Source organism: Electrophorus electricus, chromosome 19, assembly GCF_013358815.1.
Source record: "Electrophorus electricus isolate fEleEle1 chromosome 19, fEleEle1.pri, whole genome shotgun sequence".
Classification (NCBI taxonomy): Eukaryota; Metazoa; Chordata; class Actinopteri; order Gymnotiformes; family Gymnotidae; genus Electrophorus; species Electrophorus electricus.
This window is the reverse complement of record NC_049553.1, coordinates 8,243,056-8,260,555: the sequence shown is the minus strand read 5'-3', so window position 1 is coordinate 8,260,555 and position 17,500 is coordinate 8,243,056. Positions and strand designations below refer to the sequence as shown.

At 48.0% G+C, this 17,500-nt stretch overlaps 2 protein-coding genes across 14 annotated transcripts in view; one reads left to right on the top strand and one right to left on the bottom strand.

Moving 5' to 3' along the window:
• The window catches only part of pcxb (pyruvate carboxylase b), a 136,807-nt gene that overhangs the window by 37,948 nt on the left and 81,359 nt on the right, over window positions 1-17,500 (bottom strand). For both annotated transcript variants that reach the window (XM_035519670.1, XM_035519671.1), the window contains exons 11-13: window positions 4,726-4,870; window positions 4,485-4,574; window positions 1,683-1,904 (exon numbers count right to left, since the gene is read on the bottom strand). In XM_035519670.1, the coding sequence (XP_035375563.1) occupies window positions 1,683-1,904; window positions 4,485-4,574; window positions 4,726-4,870 (457 nt within the window). The remainder of the gene's footprint in view (window positions 1-1,682; window positions 1,905-4,484; window positions 4,575-4,725; window positions 4,871-17,500) is intronic.
• The window catches only part of LOC113573492 (leucine-rich repeat and fibronectin type-III domain-containing protein 4), a 19,635-nt gene continuing 12,612 nt past the window's right edge, over window positions 10,478-17,500 (top strand). For 3 of the 12 annotated variants that reach the window (XM_027003782.2, XM_027003785.2, XM_027003784.2), the window contains exons 1-3: window positions 10,478-11,061; window positions 12,193-12,871; window positions 13,019-13,110. In XM_027003782.2, coding sequence (XP_026859583.2) covers window positions 13,101-13,110 — 10 coding nt within the window. In that variant the 5' untranslated portion in view covers window positions 10,478-11,061; window positions 12,193-12,871; window positions 13,019-13,100. Of the gene's footprint in view, window positions 11,062-12,192; window positions 12,872-13,018; window positions 13,111-15,098; window positions 15,222-15,331; window positions 16,070-17,500 lie in introns of those variants that run through there. The other 9 variants (XM_027003783.2, XM_027003788.2, XM_027003787.2 and 6 more) reach the window with 7 other exon arrangements.

Below are 17,500 nucleotides of genomic sequence, written 5' to 3'. Positions count from 1 at the left end.
AAGTCAGTGCCCTGCATTAAGCCAAAAATCTCACATTACAGTTCTAGGTATTTGGGGACATAGTGGTTCATCATTTTGGAATATCACTTTCTGTACTCAGTCCCTCCATTTCAGATTAACATGAATTAGTAATATGGTATCAGTGTACTGAGACTTTATTAAGTATATTATGCACGTTAAAAGGATATTATGGTTTATATTAAGTATATAATTAAGAAAGCTATAGCGTAAAGTTAATACCCCTTATCAGAATCAACCGGAAGACCAGACAATCTGCCAGCCCAAAACAGACCGAACCAAGACTGCAAAGTTTCCGCCACACACTTAACCAGAACCAGGGAGATGGACCCAGGACCAGACAAAGATTGTGAAAGTGAGAGGAAAGACAGAATAAATCGGATAATTCAAAGCATCTCATCTGTAAAAGCAGGTTCATGGCTAGTTATGCAATCACGCCTGATGATGCAGGAGAAGGGCAAAGGTGTGGCGTGGAACCCTGCTCCGGCCCCATCTGAGGAAAATACCCCCAGACTCATTACACTGCGAATTACTGTGCAACAAGACAGTGATCTGAACCGTACTGCCATGGCAACCAAGGACTTCGTCAGGGGGAGACAGGGAGAAGTTGTGCATTGGAAATAATCAGCTAAACAATTTCCATTCAGGCGAGCGCGCGCAGACTTTGCTGGAGTCTCTGTGTGTGTGTTTGCAGCTTTTGTTCTGGTCCACGGGTGAATGCCCAACCAAAGATCAAAGGTTATGCCAAGAACACTCAGTCCTTCCATGTGTTACGTCTGTGCAGGCAGGGAAACTGGGAGGTCCATACTAATTAAGATCAACCTCGGCCAACTCACGGCTATGTTTGAAAATGATGCAACATCTAACACATCTGAAACAACACATCTGCAAATACCAGACTACTTCTAGCACAGGTTTGTCGTCTTCTTGTTTTTAGCTTTATTACAGGTCTGTACAGCAGAAATAGCACCTGACTCTCCTGTCACAACATCACGGCCCTGCATTTTGGTTGGAATTCTAGTTATTACGCTGCTGGCAGATTGAGCAGTGCTGCCTTGTTAACCCATTACTGCATTCAACATCAAATGCTAAATTGGCCCTTTTTACATTGAGAAGTCTGACACGCGAATCCTTGTGCAGAGAATTATATTCTCACTCGTACTCTGCCACATTCGTGTTATGCTACTGTGACACTGAGCCAAGTCATGCCTTGTTAACCCATTGCTGAATTCCCTATTGGATAATAGTCTTTTTGTTTGTTGGTTTTTACAGAGAGGAGACTGACACACTAGTATTCTTCTGTACAGAAGCCCATCCTCTCTCTGCCTCTTACTTCTCGGTGTGTGTTGACAGAGACCAGCAGTAGCAGGGGGTTGTGGGAGCTGCCACATGCCCAGTTCAGCTGCTGCAATAGGGCTGGTGTAGTGTACTGGCTCCGCCCAGAGCTACTCTGACTTCCTGTCCTGCTTATCTATTGACTTCTTGGCCAGGGCTGAACTGTGATGATGATCTCAACGTGAGTACCGCGTATGAAATAAAGGTCAACATTAAGTGTGCAGGAAGTGTGTCTGGTGTGTGTGTGTGTGTGATTGCAAAGGTATGTGAAGAAGATAACGCACAAGATGTTAATTACAGACTCAGTAATAGGAAAATGTCAGCCTCACCTCCCCAGTTCTCCACACTGAAGAGCTTGCTGAAGTTGTGGGCCACATATGGGGTGATCTTTTTGAGGTCGTGGGTTCTGACCCGTGTGGCCAGAAGGGACTGGTGGGCGTCTCTGAAAGTGGTGTCCATGAGGAGCAGACCCCGGTGCTGCCTCACCGCTCGGGCAAAACCTGCAGGACCCTCCTTCAGCAGGACCTCACGGAAACCCGCTGGCGGCTCCCCTACACACACACACACACACACACACATACACACACACACAGTATGAGATTATGAGATTAAGTTTAAATGTGAGGGTGTTTCAGTTTTGGATAATTTCTGCAGAATAAAGCTTTGCAAGCTGTATGGTTGCAAGTATAGAGTCATAAGCCTATTTAATGCATTTGTGAGTGCTACTCATACACACACACACACACACACACGCACACGCACAGAGGCCCACCCCCCAACAAACATACACAAAAATGGGACTCTGGAATATCCCAATAGGCTTGGTCTACACCTATTACAGATACGACCTACTTACACAGATACACACGTACACATACATTTCTCATTCTACGACACACCTAGACACATATAGTCCTACTGAATTCCAGGCGGAAAAGAACACATACAAACACACACATGCTGTAATACTCCCACATACTAAGCAAACAATAAAAAAGACAAACCTGCAAATTCACTACATGAGGTACACACACTCACATATATCCCCCCCCCCCAAACCCCCCCCATCCCCGAGCAGATGCACACACACACACACACACACACACACACACACATACACACACACACACAGACACAGTGGAGCATTTCATGTAGCACACACACACACACACACACACACACAGACACAGTGGAGCATTTCATGTAGCATACACACACACACACACACACACACACACACACACACACACACACACACACACACACACCCCTAAACCCCTGTAATGAGATTTCTAATGTGGCCGGGTCTTCTCTTTCATCTGGCAGAAAGAGAGCTGAAGGATGGGATTAGACCGGCATCATCACACTGTCGCCCACCCGGGCACAGCCACGGAGCACAGGACAGCGGAGGCAGAACCCACTGTCACTCAGCCAGGCCTGTGGGTGGGTGTGGGGGTGGGTGTGTGTGTGTGTGTGTCCTGCCACACATGCATGCATGTTTGTGTGTATCCATGTGCGTGTGTGTGCGCGCGTGTGTGTGTGTGTGTGTGGGGGGGGGTAGCAGTGGCAGTATGGCATTTGTTTTTTTTTTTAAAGCTAGGCTAATCAGAATGTTTCAGAGCCTCTTCTCTTATGCGGTTGAGCAGTAGCATAGTTCTGCTGTCATATACACATTACGGGACTTTGAGAGAGGATCATTTATAGTCTACATAATTTACAGTTTTTACAGAATTACATAGATTTCTCCCTTCATGTCACTTATTATAATTTAAAATCTTAATGATAAATAAGGACATAATGTAACAAGCAACAAATGGTTTAATCAAGGTGACCGATGGGAAAAGGATGTAAACTCTTATAGTCCTTCCAGTGTCTTCAGCCAAAGGCATTGTGACCTGGAGACCAGAGCTGGGCATGTCCCTCGGTACCCTGCTGCATCGGTTTAAGTAGAACATTTGAAAGTCTTGAACCGCCAGTGCCTCAGCGCTTCAGCGGGTCTGGGGTCAGCACTTCTGACTTCGCCATTGGAAAGAAAAAAACAGAACCGCTTCTATTTCAGCCATTCTGGTTTTTGATTTACTCCTGCGTTTTCCCAGGCTGTGTGACCCGAGAACTGTTTATTTTTAAGATCACGCATAAAATGCCATAACCTTCTGCTCGTGTGCGGCTTGGATCTCGCCGGCCCGTCAGTGGTGCCAAGCCCCGAGCTGGCCGGGCAACCCCGCGCCGTTACACACCAACACGCTTCTCAGGTGGCACCGAGCTTTGCTCTTCTGCGCTACCCTGCGCTTCATAGGAAACAGCCATGAATAAAACTCCCGGTGCATTTACCGGGAAGCTCAGGCTTCATGTCATGTGTTCAAAGAGCACTGCTCCACCAGCAACACAGTAAATAGAAAACCTGAGAGGGGCAGTAGAAGCAGAGAATTATACCGCTCAGCGTTCTCACGGTCCACTCGTGAACACGGATGTTACGGAGCACGAGAGATGCCGGTAGCTCTGTTGCAGTCACCCCAAACATCTCGTCTCTCGTCTGAGGGTTCTGCAGTGGACGCTTGCGCTGGTCTGGCTAGGATGCCCAGTCATACACAAACTTCCACTGTGCACAAATGGCTGTGCTTGTCTGTGGATGGTCAGAGGCCTAAGTCTTTCCAAATCCTTTCGTAATCCCCCCGCAGTCTTATGACCCACAGAAGGTCTCCTTGCAATGTCCTCTATAATATCATTTGACTGAGTTACATTGCACCATGTTGCACATATTGCAATAAAATCTGTTGTGATGAGCAACCCAAACAGTTTTTTTTTTTTTATATGGCAGGTCAAGCCTACGTCTGAATTGATTGAAATCTGCCTGCTTTCATAAACGGGTCATTTCCCTGGAGATCCACACACTTTTTCCAGCCTGCATGACCTTGACTGCTTAAACCACATAGTTATAGAAATATGAAGATATGGGGATGGAAAATGTTTGTATTTCTTTGTTAAATAAGACTAGACGCTAGAAGATGATGTGATCACATTTTAGGAACCATTCAGGCAGAATGGCTTTCATTTTATAACACTGAATAAGTAAACCACTGAGTGCCTCTGTGCGAATGTAAGTGGGTGAGTGTGTGTGTGTGTGCTCGTACCCATAGGAACAGGAGGGATGACAGGGTCTGTTGAAGAAGGCTTGGCTTGAACTGGGATGGGAGTGGTTGGCCCATTCACCATCACATGTCCTGAAAACATGTGATGAACATGTTATCAGTCACACACCCACAGCAACATCCCCCACTCCCACTATCTATTTATATATACATGGTCACTGTTAAGCAAACGAATTAGATATACTGCAGAGCAGAATGAAAGAGCAATAAAGCGTGCACCCACCCAGATAATGCAGCAGTTTCTGTGCACGGTTTTGAGTACGTCTGAGGTTAAACAGGTCCTGATTCTCATCTATAAATTGTGTGTCCACTGTACTGTACAAAAACTGATGATTACTCAGAACGTTCTGCAGGAATGGAATGTTTGTCTGATGGAGAGACAGAGAAAGAGAGATAGATAGATTGAGCGAGAGAGATATTGTAAAACTGTAGGATATATCATACATACACACACCCACACCTCCACATACCATATTTACACCTATCCATAAATTATGTATATTGATGTGATTAGCACAGGTGTAAAGCAGCTCACAGAAGCAAACATCAATGCAGAAACCATCGATGCATAAATAAAAGCACACACATTTAAAATCAATTTACTACATCCTTTACATAACACAAACACATCTAAAACAAACACGGTGACAAATGGATGCTATGTCAGTTTAGCAGCATACCAGGCTGTACCATACTCAGTGTACCAGGCACTGAGAGTGCCTAGACTTCTTCATACCATCTACAGGGGCATAGACATGGAATTGCATACCCTCCTCCCAGCACAGGATCACAGTGAGTCAGGGATGCAGCACAGGATCACAGTGAGTCAGCGCTGCAGCACAGGATCACAGTGAGTCAGGGCTGCAGCACAGGATCACAGTGAGTCAGCGCTGCAGCACAGGATCACAGTGAGTCAGGGCTGCAGCAGAGGATCACAGTGAGTCAGGGCTGCAGCAGAGGATCACAGTGAGTCAGGGCTGCAGCAGAGGATCACAGTGAGTCAGGGCTGCAGCACAGGATCACTGTCAGTCAGGGCTGCAGCACAGATCACAGCGAGTCAGCGCTGCAGCAGAGGATCACAGTGAGTCAGCGCTGCAGCACAGGATCACCGTGAGTCAGCGCTGCAGCAGAGGATCACAGTGAGTCACAGTGAGTCAGCGCTGCAGCACAGGATCACAGTGAGTCAGGGCTGCAGCACAGGATCACAGTGAGTCAAGGCTGCAGCAGAGGATCACAGTGAGTCAGCGCTGCAGCACAGGATCACCGTCAGTCAGGGCTGCAGCACAGGATCACCGTCAGTCAGGGCTGCAGCACAGGATCACAGTGAGTCAAGGCTGCAGCAGAGGATCACAGTGAGTCAGCGCTGCAGCACAGGATCACAGTGAGTCAGCGCTGCAGCACAGGATCACCGTCAGTCAGGGCTGCAGCACAGGATCACAGTGAGTCACGCCCAGCACTGCACCCGCACTGAACTGACTCGGCCCTTAACTCACCTGCGGCCACTCTCAGAACCTGGCCGTTTATATAAAGGGTATACAAAACACCTGTTCATGACTAGGAATATGACATAGTGGATTCTGACTTACTGGAACGACATCTCCAAAAACAAAACACCTATGCATCTAGCCTGCTTCTTATTTTCTGATTGTTCAATTTTATTTTGCAGGTTTGTCTTTCTGTCACATAGCGTCACAGCTCAGAGGCACCAGTGTGGAGGTGGGTGAGGCTGTGAATCAGTGGTCCTGCACCTCTGCCCAGAGAACACACCCTGAACACACCCTCCCGGTTGCCATGTGGCCCAGCAGGTTCTCAGGGACCTGTGACCATCGATGGCACATGGAAATTATGGGACTTAAATCTAAATACTCAGGGACCTTTCCATACCAAGTGCACGGTATGATATTTAAATTGGACGTGATTTTTACTCAGTGTCAAAACTTATTATCCTGGAAGTCCAGACCCCAATAAATATACTTCATGCAGTGCTTTTCAGAATTATATTCCGTGTGTGTGTGTGTGTGTGTGTGTGTGTGTGTGTGTGTGTGTGTGTGAGTGTGAAAGAGAGGGAGAAGGTGTGAGAGATTTATCCATGTATGCATGCACACGTGTGTGAGAATAGACGTGAGAATACAAAGAGCAGACAGAAGCAGAAGCTTTGGGAATGCTTTATAAATATGCCAGTCACTGTAGAGCAAACCCTGGCAGCCAGCTACGATAACCAGGACACGGACTGCCTTCTCTGGTGTTTCCATCTCTAACAATGAAATTGGCACAACCAATTTGACTGTCTAGACATGTACAGATGGACAATATGATTTAAAAAAAAAAAAAAAAAAAATCAGATGTCACAATTTTCAGTACACACACAAACACATACAGAGAAAGAGGGTAAAAAAAAAAAAGGTCTTAATAAAATGTACGACTCTTAAGCACTACCAGAAGGCACAAATCAATATCATCATTATCTACATGTTCAATACTCAGTATTCCTTCTCACAGGCTCAGTGCCCCGCATTCACATACACATGAGCTACACACTCAACTGAAGAGGTCAGGATTTTGTGGCCAATCCAGTAAAACCAGCGCAGCACCTCAAATCACACACACAAACACACACACACGCACACAGATGCGCACACACTAACCTCACAATGGAGAAAATCTCTAGCTGATGCCATGAGGGTGGAGTTTTTCTCTCTATCTCTGTGATGTCAGATAGATTGAGAGTCTGATTTAAGTCCACAGCAATAAGAGAGCATGAGTTTTTCCACTATAAGTTATCAGTAAATAGAGCCACTCGAACATTGGTCTCCCAAACCGTAAGTGCCCGTGTACACACACAAAGCACGAACATTAGACAGCTCTCTCTTTAGACACGGTGCGTTGCCTGGGTAACTGACAACAGCTCATGTACACACACACACACACACAAATCACGCATACAAACATTCACCTGAATGCATAAAACACACACACAAAGATTTGCTAGATTTTATTTTGCAAGGGATTAGGCCACGAATAGGAGCCTGTCAAATAATCTGTAACTAAATCTACCAGTCATTCTTTCTGTACCAGACTCAATCTCTGAAGCACTGAGGCATATCAACGCATGATAAACAGTAACCTGCATTACGACAGCTCATACACACGTCTAATACCATACACACGTCATTACTTGGAAATATGTGAGAATACACACACACACACACACACACACACACACACACACAAACACCGAGTGACATGCTGGACTTCAGATTTGCTTTGGGTGTAATTACTTTTTCTGTATTGATTTGTTCAAGAGGTCAGAGAGCTATAGCAGCTTGGGACAAAGAGAGAGAGAAAGAAAGAAGAGGGAGAGAGAGAGAGATGAAGAGAGAGTCAGAGAGAACGAGAGAGGGAGCGAGAGAGAGAGCGAGAGAGAGAGCGAGAGAGAGAGAGAGAGAACGAGAGAGGGAGCGAGAGAGAGAGCGAGAGAGAGAGCGAGAGAGAGAGAGAGAGAGAGAGAGAGAGAGAGAGAGAGAGAGAGAGAGAGAGAGAGAGAGGAGAGTGCCTAGTTGTCAGTACAAGCATGACAAGGTGACTTGGAATGTTAAGGAGAACAGAACACAACCCAGCCGAAAGGCAAAGATGGTGATGGGGTGAGAAGCATTGGTGCCAAACACGCACGGGTGTGCACAAAGCGCCGGCAAGGTGGCAACTGAGGGCATGCGATCGGGGCGCATCCCCTCCCTTAATCTGCACTCTGCAGCCCACCGTGAGGCGAAGACTGAAGCCTCATGTCCCCTCTGAAAGCTTAACACGGAGCTAACGAGGGGGAGCTGGTGGCCGGAGGCCAACATCAATAATGCAAGGAGACACGTCCTTAGAAAACGCCACATGCCCATCTTAGATCCCCTCACGTGCACGGGCCTGCGCGCACCTGCGCTGGCGATGTGACTCCGCACCCCGCCCGCACGTCCCCGCAGAGCGCTGTCCACGGTGCTGAAGTGGGGCCGGGGCACAGCACACGGGGGCCTCTTCCTTGGACGCAAATGCTCCATTTAAATAGCTCGCTGCCCATCTGCCTTCCCGATGAACGCGGTGTGTGCGGTTAACTTATTGCGACGATTCCCTCGTGGTGGCCCAGCGCAATACGAGAGCAAACCGGCTAGGCACAGCAGGGCCGCGGTGCTGCTGGCGCTTCTGGACCTGCTTCAGTGCGGCCGACTAAGTGGCGGAACGGAGGTCAACCTGGCACGCAGACGATTGCTTAAACCATTATGTCTTAATGAGCAAGCCCTCGGAAGGCTTCAGCGCCCAACTGTTACGTCCTAGCACAAAACCAGGGATAATAATCTGGAATGAGCCAAACGCACCGAAAATGAGCCACTGGAGAGAGAAAATATTGCTTCGGGGTTCAAATTTGCCGTAATTTCTAAGATCATATACAAGTTATCAATGAAATAACAGCGCAGGTGAAGCCTTAAATACATTCTAATAAAGTTCTCACACTTGAGTCAAATGTGCCTGTTATTCCAGGCGCCCTCTTGACTTAATTCTCATTTGCATATTTCCTTTAAGGGCTCTCTGAGGATGTCCAGGCTGGAGTGTTATTTGGCAACACTCAAGCCGATCGCAGACGTGGCGAGTTCCGCGGTTAGGGCTGGACCTGCTGGACCCAACGAGAGAGTACGCTCATTACGATACCCCTTTCGGCCTGTCAGGAGCTCTGAGCCATGTGGCGTCTCGCTGAGCGCATTTTGAGCAAGTGTTGTTTGATTTACTGCTACACTTTCTGCAATTTGAACTAAATATAGAGAAGATGACTACTGAGTCAACGCACGTGGAAACATACACACAGAAACACACACACACACACACACTCAAATGGCGTGAGCATCCTTCTGTTAGGTGTGAAAATAAATGTTTGAAAATTCCTGAGCTCTTAAACACTGTGTTAGGAGTGTTAAATGTGGAGGCTGAGCAGTGTTGTTCTACAGATGACTGCAAATGTCGTGACAGCCATGGCATGGTGTCACCGCTACACCACGAGCAAGTAAACGTCTACAGTCAGGTGTGTGTGGAGAGACACGTGTATAAAATGAATTGCATCCACTGTGGACAGACATTTTCTCAAGGAATGAAAGTGGAACTGAATTTCTAAACCTCTTTCTTCTGAGCCATCACTCTCTCTTATTGGGTGTTGTGCATATACTTGTCTTTCACAGCCTAAATGTAAATTTGGACTGTTCATACATCACCTATACCAATATGGGCTAATAAGACAAGGCAAATATACCACAGTGACAGACAGATACAAACGTGCACACGCATGTGTGCGCACACACACACACACACACACACACACACACAAAGAGATAGCTAAAGGACAGCTAAAGTCCATGCATGCACACACACGCACACAGACGCACGCAAGCGCCCGCACAGACGCACACATGCACAAAAGCACGCACACATGCAGGCAAGCGCATACAGGCATCACAGATATGCACACAGATATCACGCTCGCTCATGTTAGCACACCGGTGTTATTGAAAGAAAATGACGCATCACTCTTTGATCCCTCCTGCGTGGTCTGTGCATTATGGAATGCATTGCTGCACGGACGAACACAAACACACACGCGCGCACACACGCGCGCGCGCACACCCGCACACACACGCGCGCACACACGCGCGCACACACACGCGTGCGCGCACACAACTCCACAATTAAGCAGTAGTTTCCAGCAGCAGAGTGCTGCACTGTGGGGAGGCTTTTCCTTCCCCCGACTCTGAAGTGCTGCTTTATCTGCGTCCTCCTCCCTCCCTCTACCCTGATCTCCATCGCTGCTCTCCTCCTCCTCCTCTTCCTCCTCCTCCTTTCGCTCCTCTGCTATCACTGCTCCTCAGCCAAATACCGCAGGCATCTCTCCCCCCCCCCCTCGCTTTCTGGCTCTGCTCCTCCTCCTGCTCTCTCTCGGTATCAGGCAACGTAGCTGAGGCACGGAGCACAGACGCTCCTCTCCCGCTCTCGTGCGCTTTGGCGGAGGAGAGGGGGTAAGGGAATAAATGTCAGCAAATTAGTTATGACAAGCCGGGGATAAACAGACACAAGAATGAAGGCAAGACCTCTGGGAGAGAGAACGAGAAGTGCGAAGATTTAAAGCCTCTAAAAATACCCGCCACTCTGGAGACTGCCCTGATAACATCTAGCCCTTTTCATCTCGGCTAGCGGGTCTCTTGGCTTTTTTTTTTCCGCCCGTCCTGCCTGCCCTGGTGCGGGTGACCGCTGGATACCTGTTCTGTTCCCCTGGGATTAAAAATGACTTAAGATTCAATCAACGGTGGAAGAGAGAGCGAGAGAGAGATGAAAAAAAGAGGCGATTGTCCTCTGAAGATACTCAGCTGCATACAGCTGGTGAGGGAGCGATAGAGAGAGAAAAGAGAAGGAGGGATAGATAGAGAGGGAGTGTGAAGGAAAGAAAGAAGGTCTCTTCTCTTTTAAAGTGACTGGTCACGCTTCCTTTTTCCTTAGGAATATTCTACGTACGAGTCTCAAAGTGCCTGGGAAACAGGTTAGTTTGCATGAGTGCATTTTTCTCTGTGTGTGTGTGTGTGCGCCCGTGTGTGTGTGTGTGTGTATGTCTGTGCGTTCTTGCATGTGCATGTTGATGAGGCTATCATTTGAAGTACAGATGCCACTTGGCAGATGAGAGGGAGGAGAGTGAGACAGAGATAAAGATGTCTGGTTTTGGCTGGAGGAGTGAGCGGAGGACTCACAGAGGGACTGTGTGCTTTCCAAAGGATAGCGGGACAGGCAGAGAGAGAGAACGAGACAAACGGAGCAGGCAAAGCTGGGTATGAAAGCCTGGCGTTTTACACGCTCGCAAACCAGACTTCTCAGTCTCTGTGCAGAGCACAGGCATCTCAATCATACGACTAATTATCCATATGATCTGTGTCTGGGATACACATGCATATCACACACCCGCTCACACACACACACACACACACACACACACACACACAAGTTGTTTCATTTGTCTGCTGTCTCTATGGTGCTCTGACAGATCGTTGGCTGAGACTGAGGTGACTGACAAGCGGGAGACCACAGAAATCTGGGCTGGGTGGGAGGGGTGAAAGGAGTGTGTTTGCGCGTGTGAGAGAGACAGAGAGAGAATATAGAGAAACACAGACCAGGTGAAAAGAAGGATGAGAGAGACAGAAGCAGGAAGAAAAGGAGAACGAGACAGAGGGAGAAAGACAAAACCAGAAGGCACTCTGCTGACATTTAGGAGCACGATCAATGTTTCTGTTGTTGCATGAGGTAAGAACACACTGAACACACAGATAAAACAGAGACAGGGAAGAGGAGACACACATGGGCGGGTGGACTAAGGAAGTACCAGTTAAGCCTCCTGAATGTTGCTGAGACATAAATGTGTGAGAAAGGGAGAAGGATTGAAGGAGTGATGGTGGAAAGAGCGGCAGAGGAGCAAGGCGTGATGGAGTGACAAAGGAGTGAGAGAGGTACAGATAAAAGGAGTGAAGGAGTAAAAGGCAATGAGGCGCAGCTGAGAAATATAACAGTGCAGGAGACAACAAAAGAAGAGGTAGTCACGGTAGGAACAAGCGTGCTTAAACCCACTCCTGCCACGGGCGTCCCCTGCATCTCTCTTTCTATGCTTTTCTCCGTCTTGGCACAGGGACAGGTGTGCTGCGGGACACGCGGGACACGCGGGACACGCGCCACGCCTCCGCCACCGCAGCTCGAGGGGGGGGGGGGCAGGAGGCGAGAGAGGGGGATGAGAACAAAGGCCTGATCATCAGCGGGACAACAGGGAACATGACCCCCCGCACGCGTGCACACCTGGAATGAGGGATAAAGCGTGCGTGGGGGAGAAGAGAACGAGACAAAGAGGAGAAATGAACAGATGAGGAGCGGAGGGAGGTGAGAGAGAAGTCGCTGGGAGGACGACAGCAGCAGGTGAAGCATGTCGGGAGGAGCGCGGTGTGCGCGCAAGGGCCTCCGGTGAGGGGCCTTCACCGTGGAACATTCTGGAAAGAAGGAGAATGAAGTCAGGCGTTACGTTTGCGGCCACGCTGAAATGGATCCCAGCGTGCGACTGCAGGCCTAACGCGGCCTAAATCCCACGCCTGCCCCGCTCCACGTGTGTGAAGGGAGGATGAAAACACAGACAATCTGGTCCTGAATAGAGGATACACATCCAAGGCTGGACAAGTTGACAAGAAAAACCCACCCCACATACAAGGACACACACACACACACACACACACACGTGCGCGCGCGCGCGCGCACACACACAGACGAACGCCTGGAAATGACAAGCTGACTGAGTTCTGGGACAGTCACAGACATGCAAGGTAACGTGGGTCTGCATGTAACCCGAATGCTTCACACGCGAGTGCACAACCGCACAAATTAATTTGGTGTCACACTGAGGAGAACCGAGTTGGAAAGACGCAGCAGTAACGTCTGTTTGTGTTTGTTTTCTTGCGCCATCACCACAGTCACTATGGATGGCTGTTCCACTCCAGCAATGCTGAGCTCCATCAGAGGCAGAGATGGCTGTTCTGAGCCAGATTATGACCTATGGGAGCAGGTGAATGGCAGCAGTAGAGTAGCGCGCGTTTGGTCATATGACTGTGAAACTGTGGCAACTGATTGGCCATGCATGGCTTGATTTGAACTGACTGCAAACAGACAGACAAATTAATAGCAAATGTGGATGTGCACAAGTTATTTATAATTACAGCTCACCCCTCTTGTGGGCCATTTCATATTCAAACTCTCTCTCTCTTCTCCTCTCTGTCTCTCTCTCTCTCTCTCTCCCATAATCATGCATAAGGAGTTTTGCCAGTGTGCCAGGTTTGCCTATATAAATGGCACAAAACACCTCAAAAACCTCCTGCCATTAGGACCTTCATCATACAGCACACACACACACACACACACACACACACACACACACACGCACGATGCTGAAGTGTCTTCGGTACGCTTGTCCTACAGTATCATCATCTTTATGCATATTCATGCTCACACAGACAGGACACTTCACACGGCAGAATTCTCTCCTTCTCTCTGCCTACTGCCCCCCCCCCCCCCTCTATAAAAAGAGCATGGGTGTTACTAAAGCTGGTAAGGGTGCTCACTGTCGCCATGCCAACATCAATGCCATCACCCTGAGTTTTAACCGCCTCCACATGCAACCACTTTCTCTCTCTCTCGTTATCGTCGGCTCCCTCTCTGTCACTCAGGCTGTCTCCCTGCGGAGGACACCCATGGGTTTTACGTACGTCTCACTGGTCCGTCTGCCAGCGACCCGACCTCTTACTAGACATCACTTTGCTCCCCTCTATTCCCTCCCTCCGCCCCCCGGCCCCCCGGCCCCGCCTCCTCCTGCCTGTGCCTAACGAGGCCTGCAGTGAACTCCACCTCCCCCTCCCCTATTCCTGGATGTGCATGAAGTGCGAGTTAATTAGCGGTTAGCATGTAGCAGTGCAGGAACAACTCTGATGAGGAGAGCCAGACGGTCACGTGAAGGATGGAGGGAGAGAGAGAGAGATACATAATCAGTTCAGTTTTTTATTATGGGCCTGTCTGACTCCACCAAACTCTTCACATCATTAACATCTCCCACTGAGCCAATATAGTGTGGGTGGACTCGCTGGATGTGCATATGTCTGTGTATGTATGAGAAAAGACAGAGGGAGAGAGAGAGAGAGAGAGCGCACTAACATTGCAGCTGGATATCATGATTATTGATAGGAAAATGGGAGAACAGGAGTACCTGGAGGCCATGCTCAGACTATTTTCTTAGGATATTGTCATGTTAAAATTGCTGATCTACCAATTTACCCCTTAAAACAGAAACACTGCACACACACACACACACACACACACACACACACACACATACAGCCTTATCAGACAGAAGACTCAGTTTTGTCAGTCACCTACTTGCATCGACCAGTGGCAAGACAACAGAGTTCACGTAGACAAAGAGTTTATATCTGCTTAAGAGAAAAGCATGTGTGTCTGTGTGCTTTCTGTATGCGCATGCGCGTGCATGTGTGTGTGTGTGTGTGGGAGAAAAAAGGAGAAAACAGAGTACTCATGGGTATATGTGTAACAATAACAGTAACAAATGCCAACTCAGTCACAAACTAAATGCAAAGTGCAGACTCATTTATCACTATGCTTACAGGGCCAGGCACTTTCCTTCATTTTACATCAGGAAAAACAACGCTGCCAGGCCACTGGCTCTTCAAGTGCAGCGCTTACCTATGATTGGCCTATTGCTCTTTACTCTCTGCAAATCATAATAAACCTCCAGGGTCTCTGTGCCCCACTAACCAATCAAATGAAGCATTCAAGGAAGCATTCTGGATTCCCAGTAATTTATCACTCACTAGTTGTCACCTGTAAGCTGTGATTATTTCTAAGACTAGTATATTGTGCATATGTCTTGCCCTAAATTACAACAATTTACTACTCACAAAATATTTCGTATTGTCATAGAAATCTGATTTCATGTCACATTACGTGCAAAGGACACCTTTATCATCACCCTTTTGCCCCTTTTAGCTGAACTGCTTTGGCTGATTAGTTTATAGTGCACATTCCAGTGGATAAGTATCTCCGCACGGACGGACGGGGGAACGACTCGGAGGTGAAGGTGCCATGAGAGAACCGGGTTCATATCTTCAGGTGCAATTCCCATTATCCAGCTGAGTAACAGAGGGGAAACAGCGGGAGAGGTGAAGGCGAATGGCCCAACCAGGAAATGGTTTGTTTTTTTTGTTTTTTTTTGCCCCCAGAGATTTTCTTCGTTTAATGGCAGCCTTTAGGAGGGATGGACGGGATGAGTGTGGGGTGCAGAGGAGACGAGGAAGAACAGAACAAGTTCTTTGAGAGGCGACGGGCGTGAGCAGCTCGAGTACGCAGAGCAGTGGCGCGTGCGGCCGGCTGGCCGAGAGAGCAGGGCTGTTATCCTCGCCCCACCCCACACATTCTGCGTCCTTGCGAGACTCCCCTTTGGCTCGTGTGTTTTGTTTTGTTTTTTGTTCTTTTCCATTTTCCCTTTTCGGTGTTATTCTCATGAGGCATTGCTCATGCTTCTCACTTCTCAACTTTATTCTTCTCTCTCTCCATCTGTCATTTCTCTATACTCCTCTATTTCATCTATAGCTCCAAGCTCCCCTCTCCTCTCCACTCCTCTCTCCCTCCCTTCCATCCTCCCCTCTCCTCCCCTCCGCGTTCTGCTCTTCACCTCTCATCTCCTCCTGAGTCAGAAAGTAAGTGATGGATGACTGCTGTCAGCTTTTTATCTCTTTCCATATTTCTGCAACAGCAATGTGTGTGTGTGTGTGTGTGTGTGTGTGTGTGTGTGAGATTGAGAGAGAGACTGTATGTGTGTACAAAGAAGCAAAGAGGGGAAAAAGAAAATGAGAAAGAAAAGAAGATATCTGTATAAGCACACAGTTCACATGCTCTAATGTGTCCGTGTGGCTCGTACAGGCACTTGTGCTGGTGAGTGTTTCTAGGAGAATGGGATCCCACCCCACCCGCCCCTCGTGAAGTTTGGGAGGAGGGGTTGAGGTAGGGGAGAGTCCCAGGGCCAGGGGAGGGGCGGATGAGGACCCGCGGCCCCGTGTGCACGCAGAGAAGGCCGGGTTCATTTCAATAGGCCCCTTCTAAACATTAAACTTTATCAAGTTCATTTACATTTTCCATGTTGAAATGCAGATTCAAATGTTCAAGGAAAAAATGGAGTATAATTCCTTTAATCATGATACATCAGGGTATGTCAAAATATATAATAAATATATTTATCTGTCTCTCTTACCCTTGGGTACACACAGTTTTTTTTAAATAAACAAGCCGAATGAAAAAAGGCTAAATTGTGTAGGTTTTCATCTACAGTAAAGTTAGAAGCCAAAGATCAGGCAGCAAGGTTAAAGCTCCCCATGGCCCTGTGTGAGTGAGTGAGTGTGCGTTTGTGTGTGTGTGTGTATGAGTGTGTGTGTGTGTGTGTGTGCGCATGATTTAATGCACAGGTCAGACAGGCCACAGCAGTCAGAGGGCATAACTTGTAAAATGCTAGCTAAAAAGCATTGCTACTGAAGTTTGTTCAAAAACAGCGTTTTCTCTCTTTTTCGCTCTCTTGCTCTCTCAAACACACACACACACACACACACACACACACATCAATTTCTATCATTTATTTCCCTTTTTGTCAGGAGGTCCTTACCCTACAGCTCATATATGTCTACCCTTCCCATAAGGCCATTGTATGACCCTGTTTTCACACCTATGTTGAGGTAATCTGGGTGTGCCAATGTCTTGAGGACAGTGGGGTTGTAGCAGAAGCACAGTATGTGTATGTACTGAGACTGAATTTGACAGAGAAAGGCAGAAAGGGAGAGAGAGAGAGAGAGAGAGAGAGATGAAACATGGGTTTAAGTAGGGGACGCTAAATGCATCCAGGAGGATTCCCACAACCGAACTGTGCGCACTCACAGTGTGTGATGGGCTGGAGAAAAAACACAGAAAGTACAGAAAGCTGTTCCAACTGCCCAGCTGGACACTCCGCCACTACATTACATACCAAGTCCCCCCCCCAACGCACACACACACACACACACACACACACACACACACACACACACACACACACACAGAAACAAACACGGTGGGCACACATTATATAAAGCTGGGTACTACAGGTCTAAATGATTCCCAACATTATGGATTACAGAGAGATTACTATAATTTATATGCCTCTAATTCATCCACCAGTCCTTCAGTCCACGCACACATTCATCCCTACACATTTCCCACAGCTGTAGGGATCAAACAGCAGTAGTGTAAATGAGCCACGCTTATGTGCGGTATAGGTGGAGAAAAGGGAGAAGGAACGAGGGGCAGTAGAGGGGAGTAGAGGCAGAGGGTAGGAGATGGGGAGTAGAGGCAGAGGGTAGGGGATG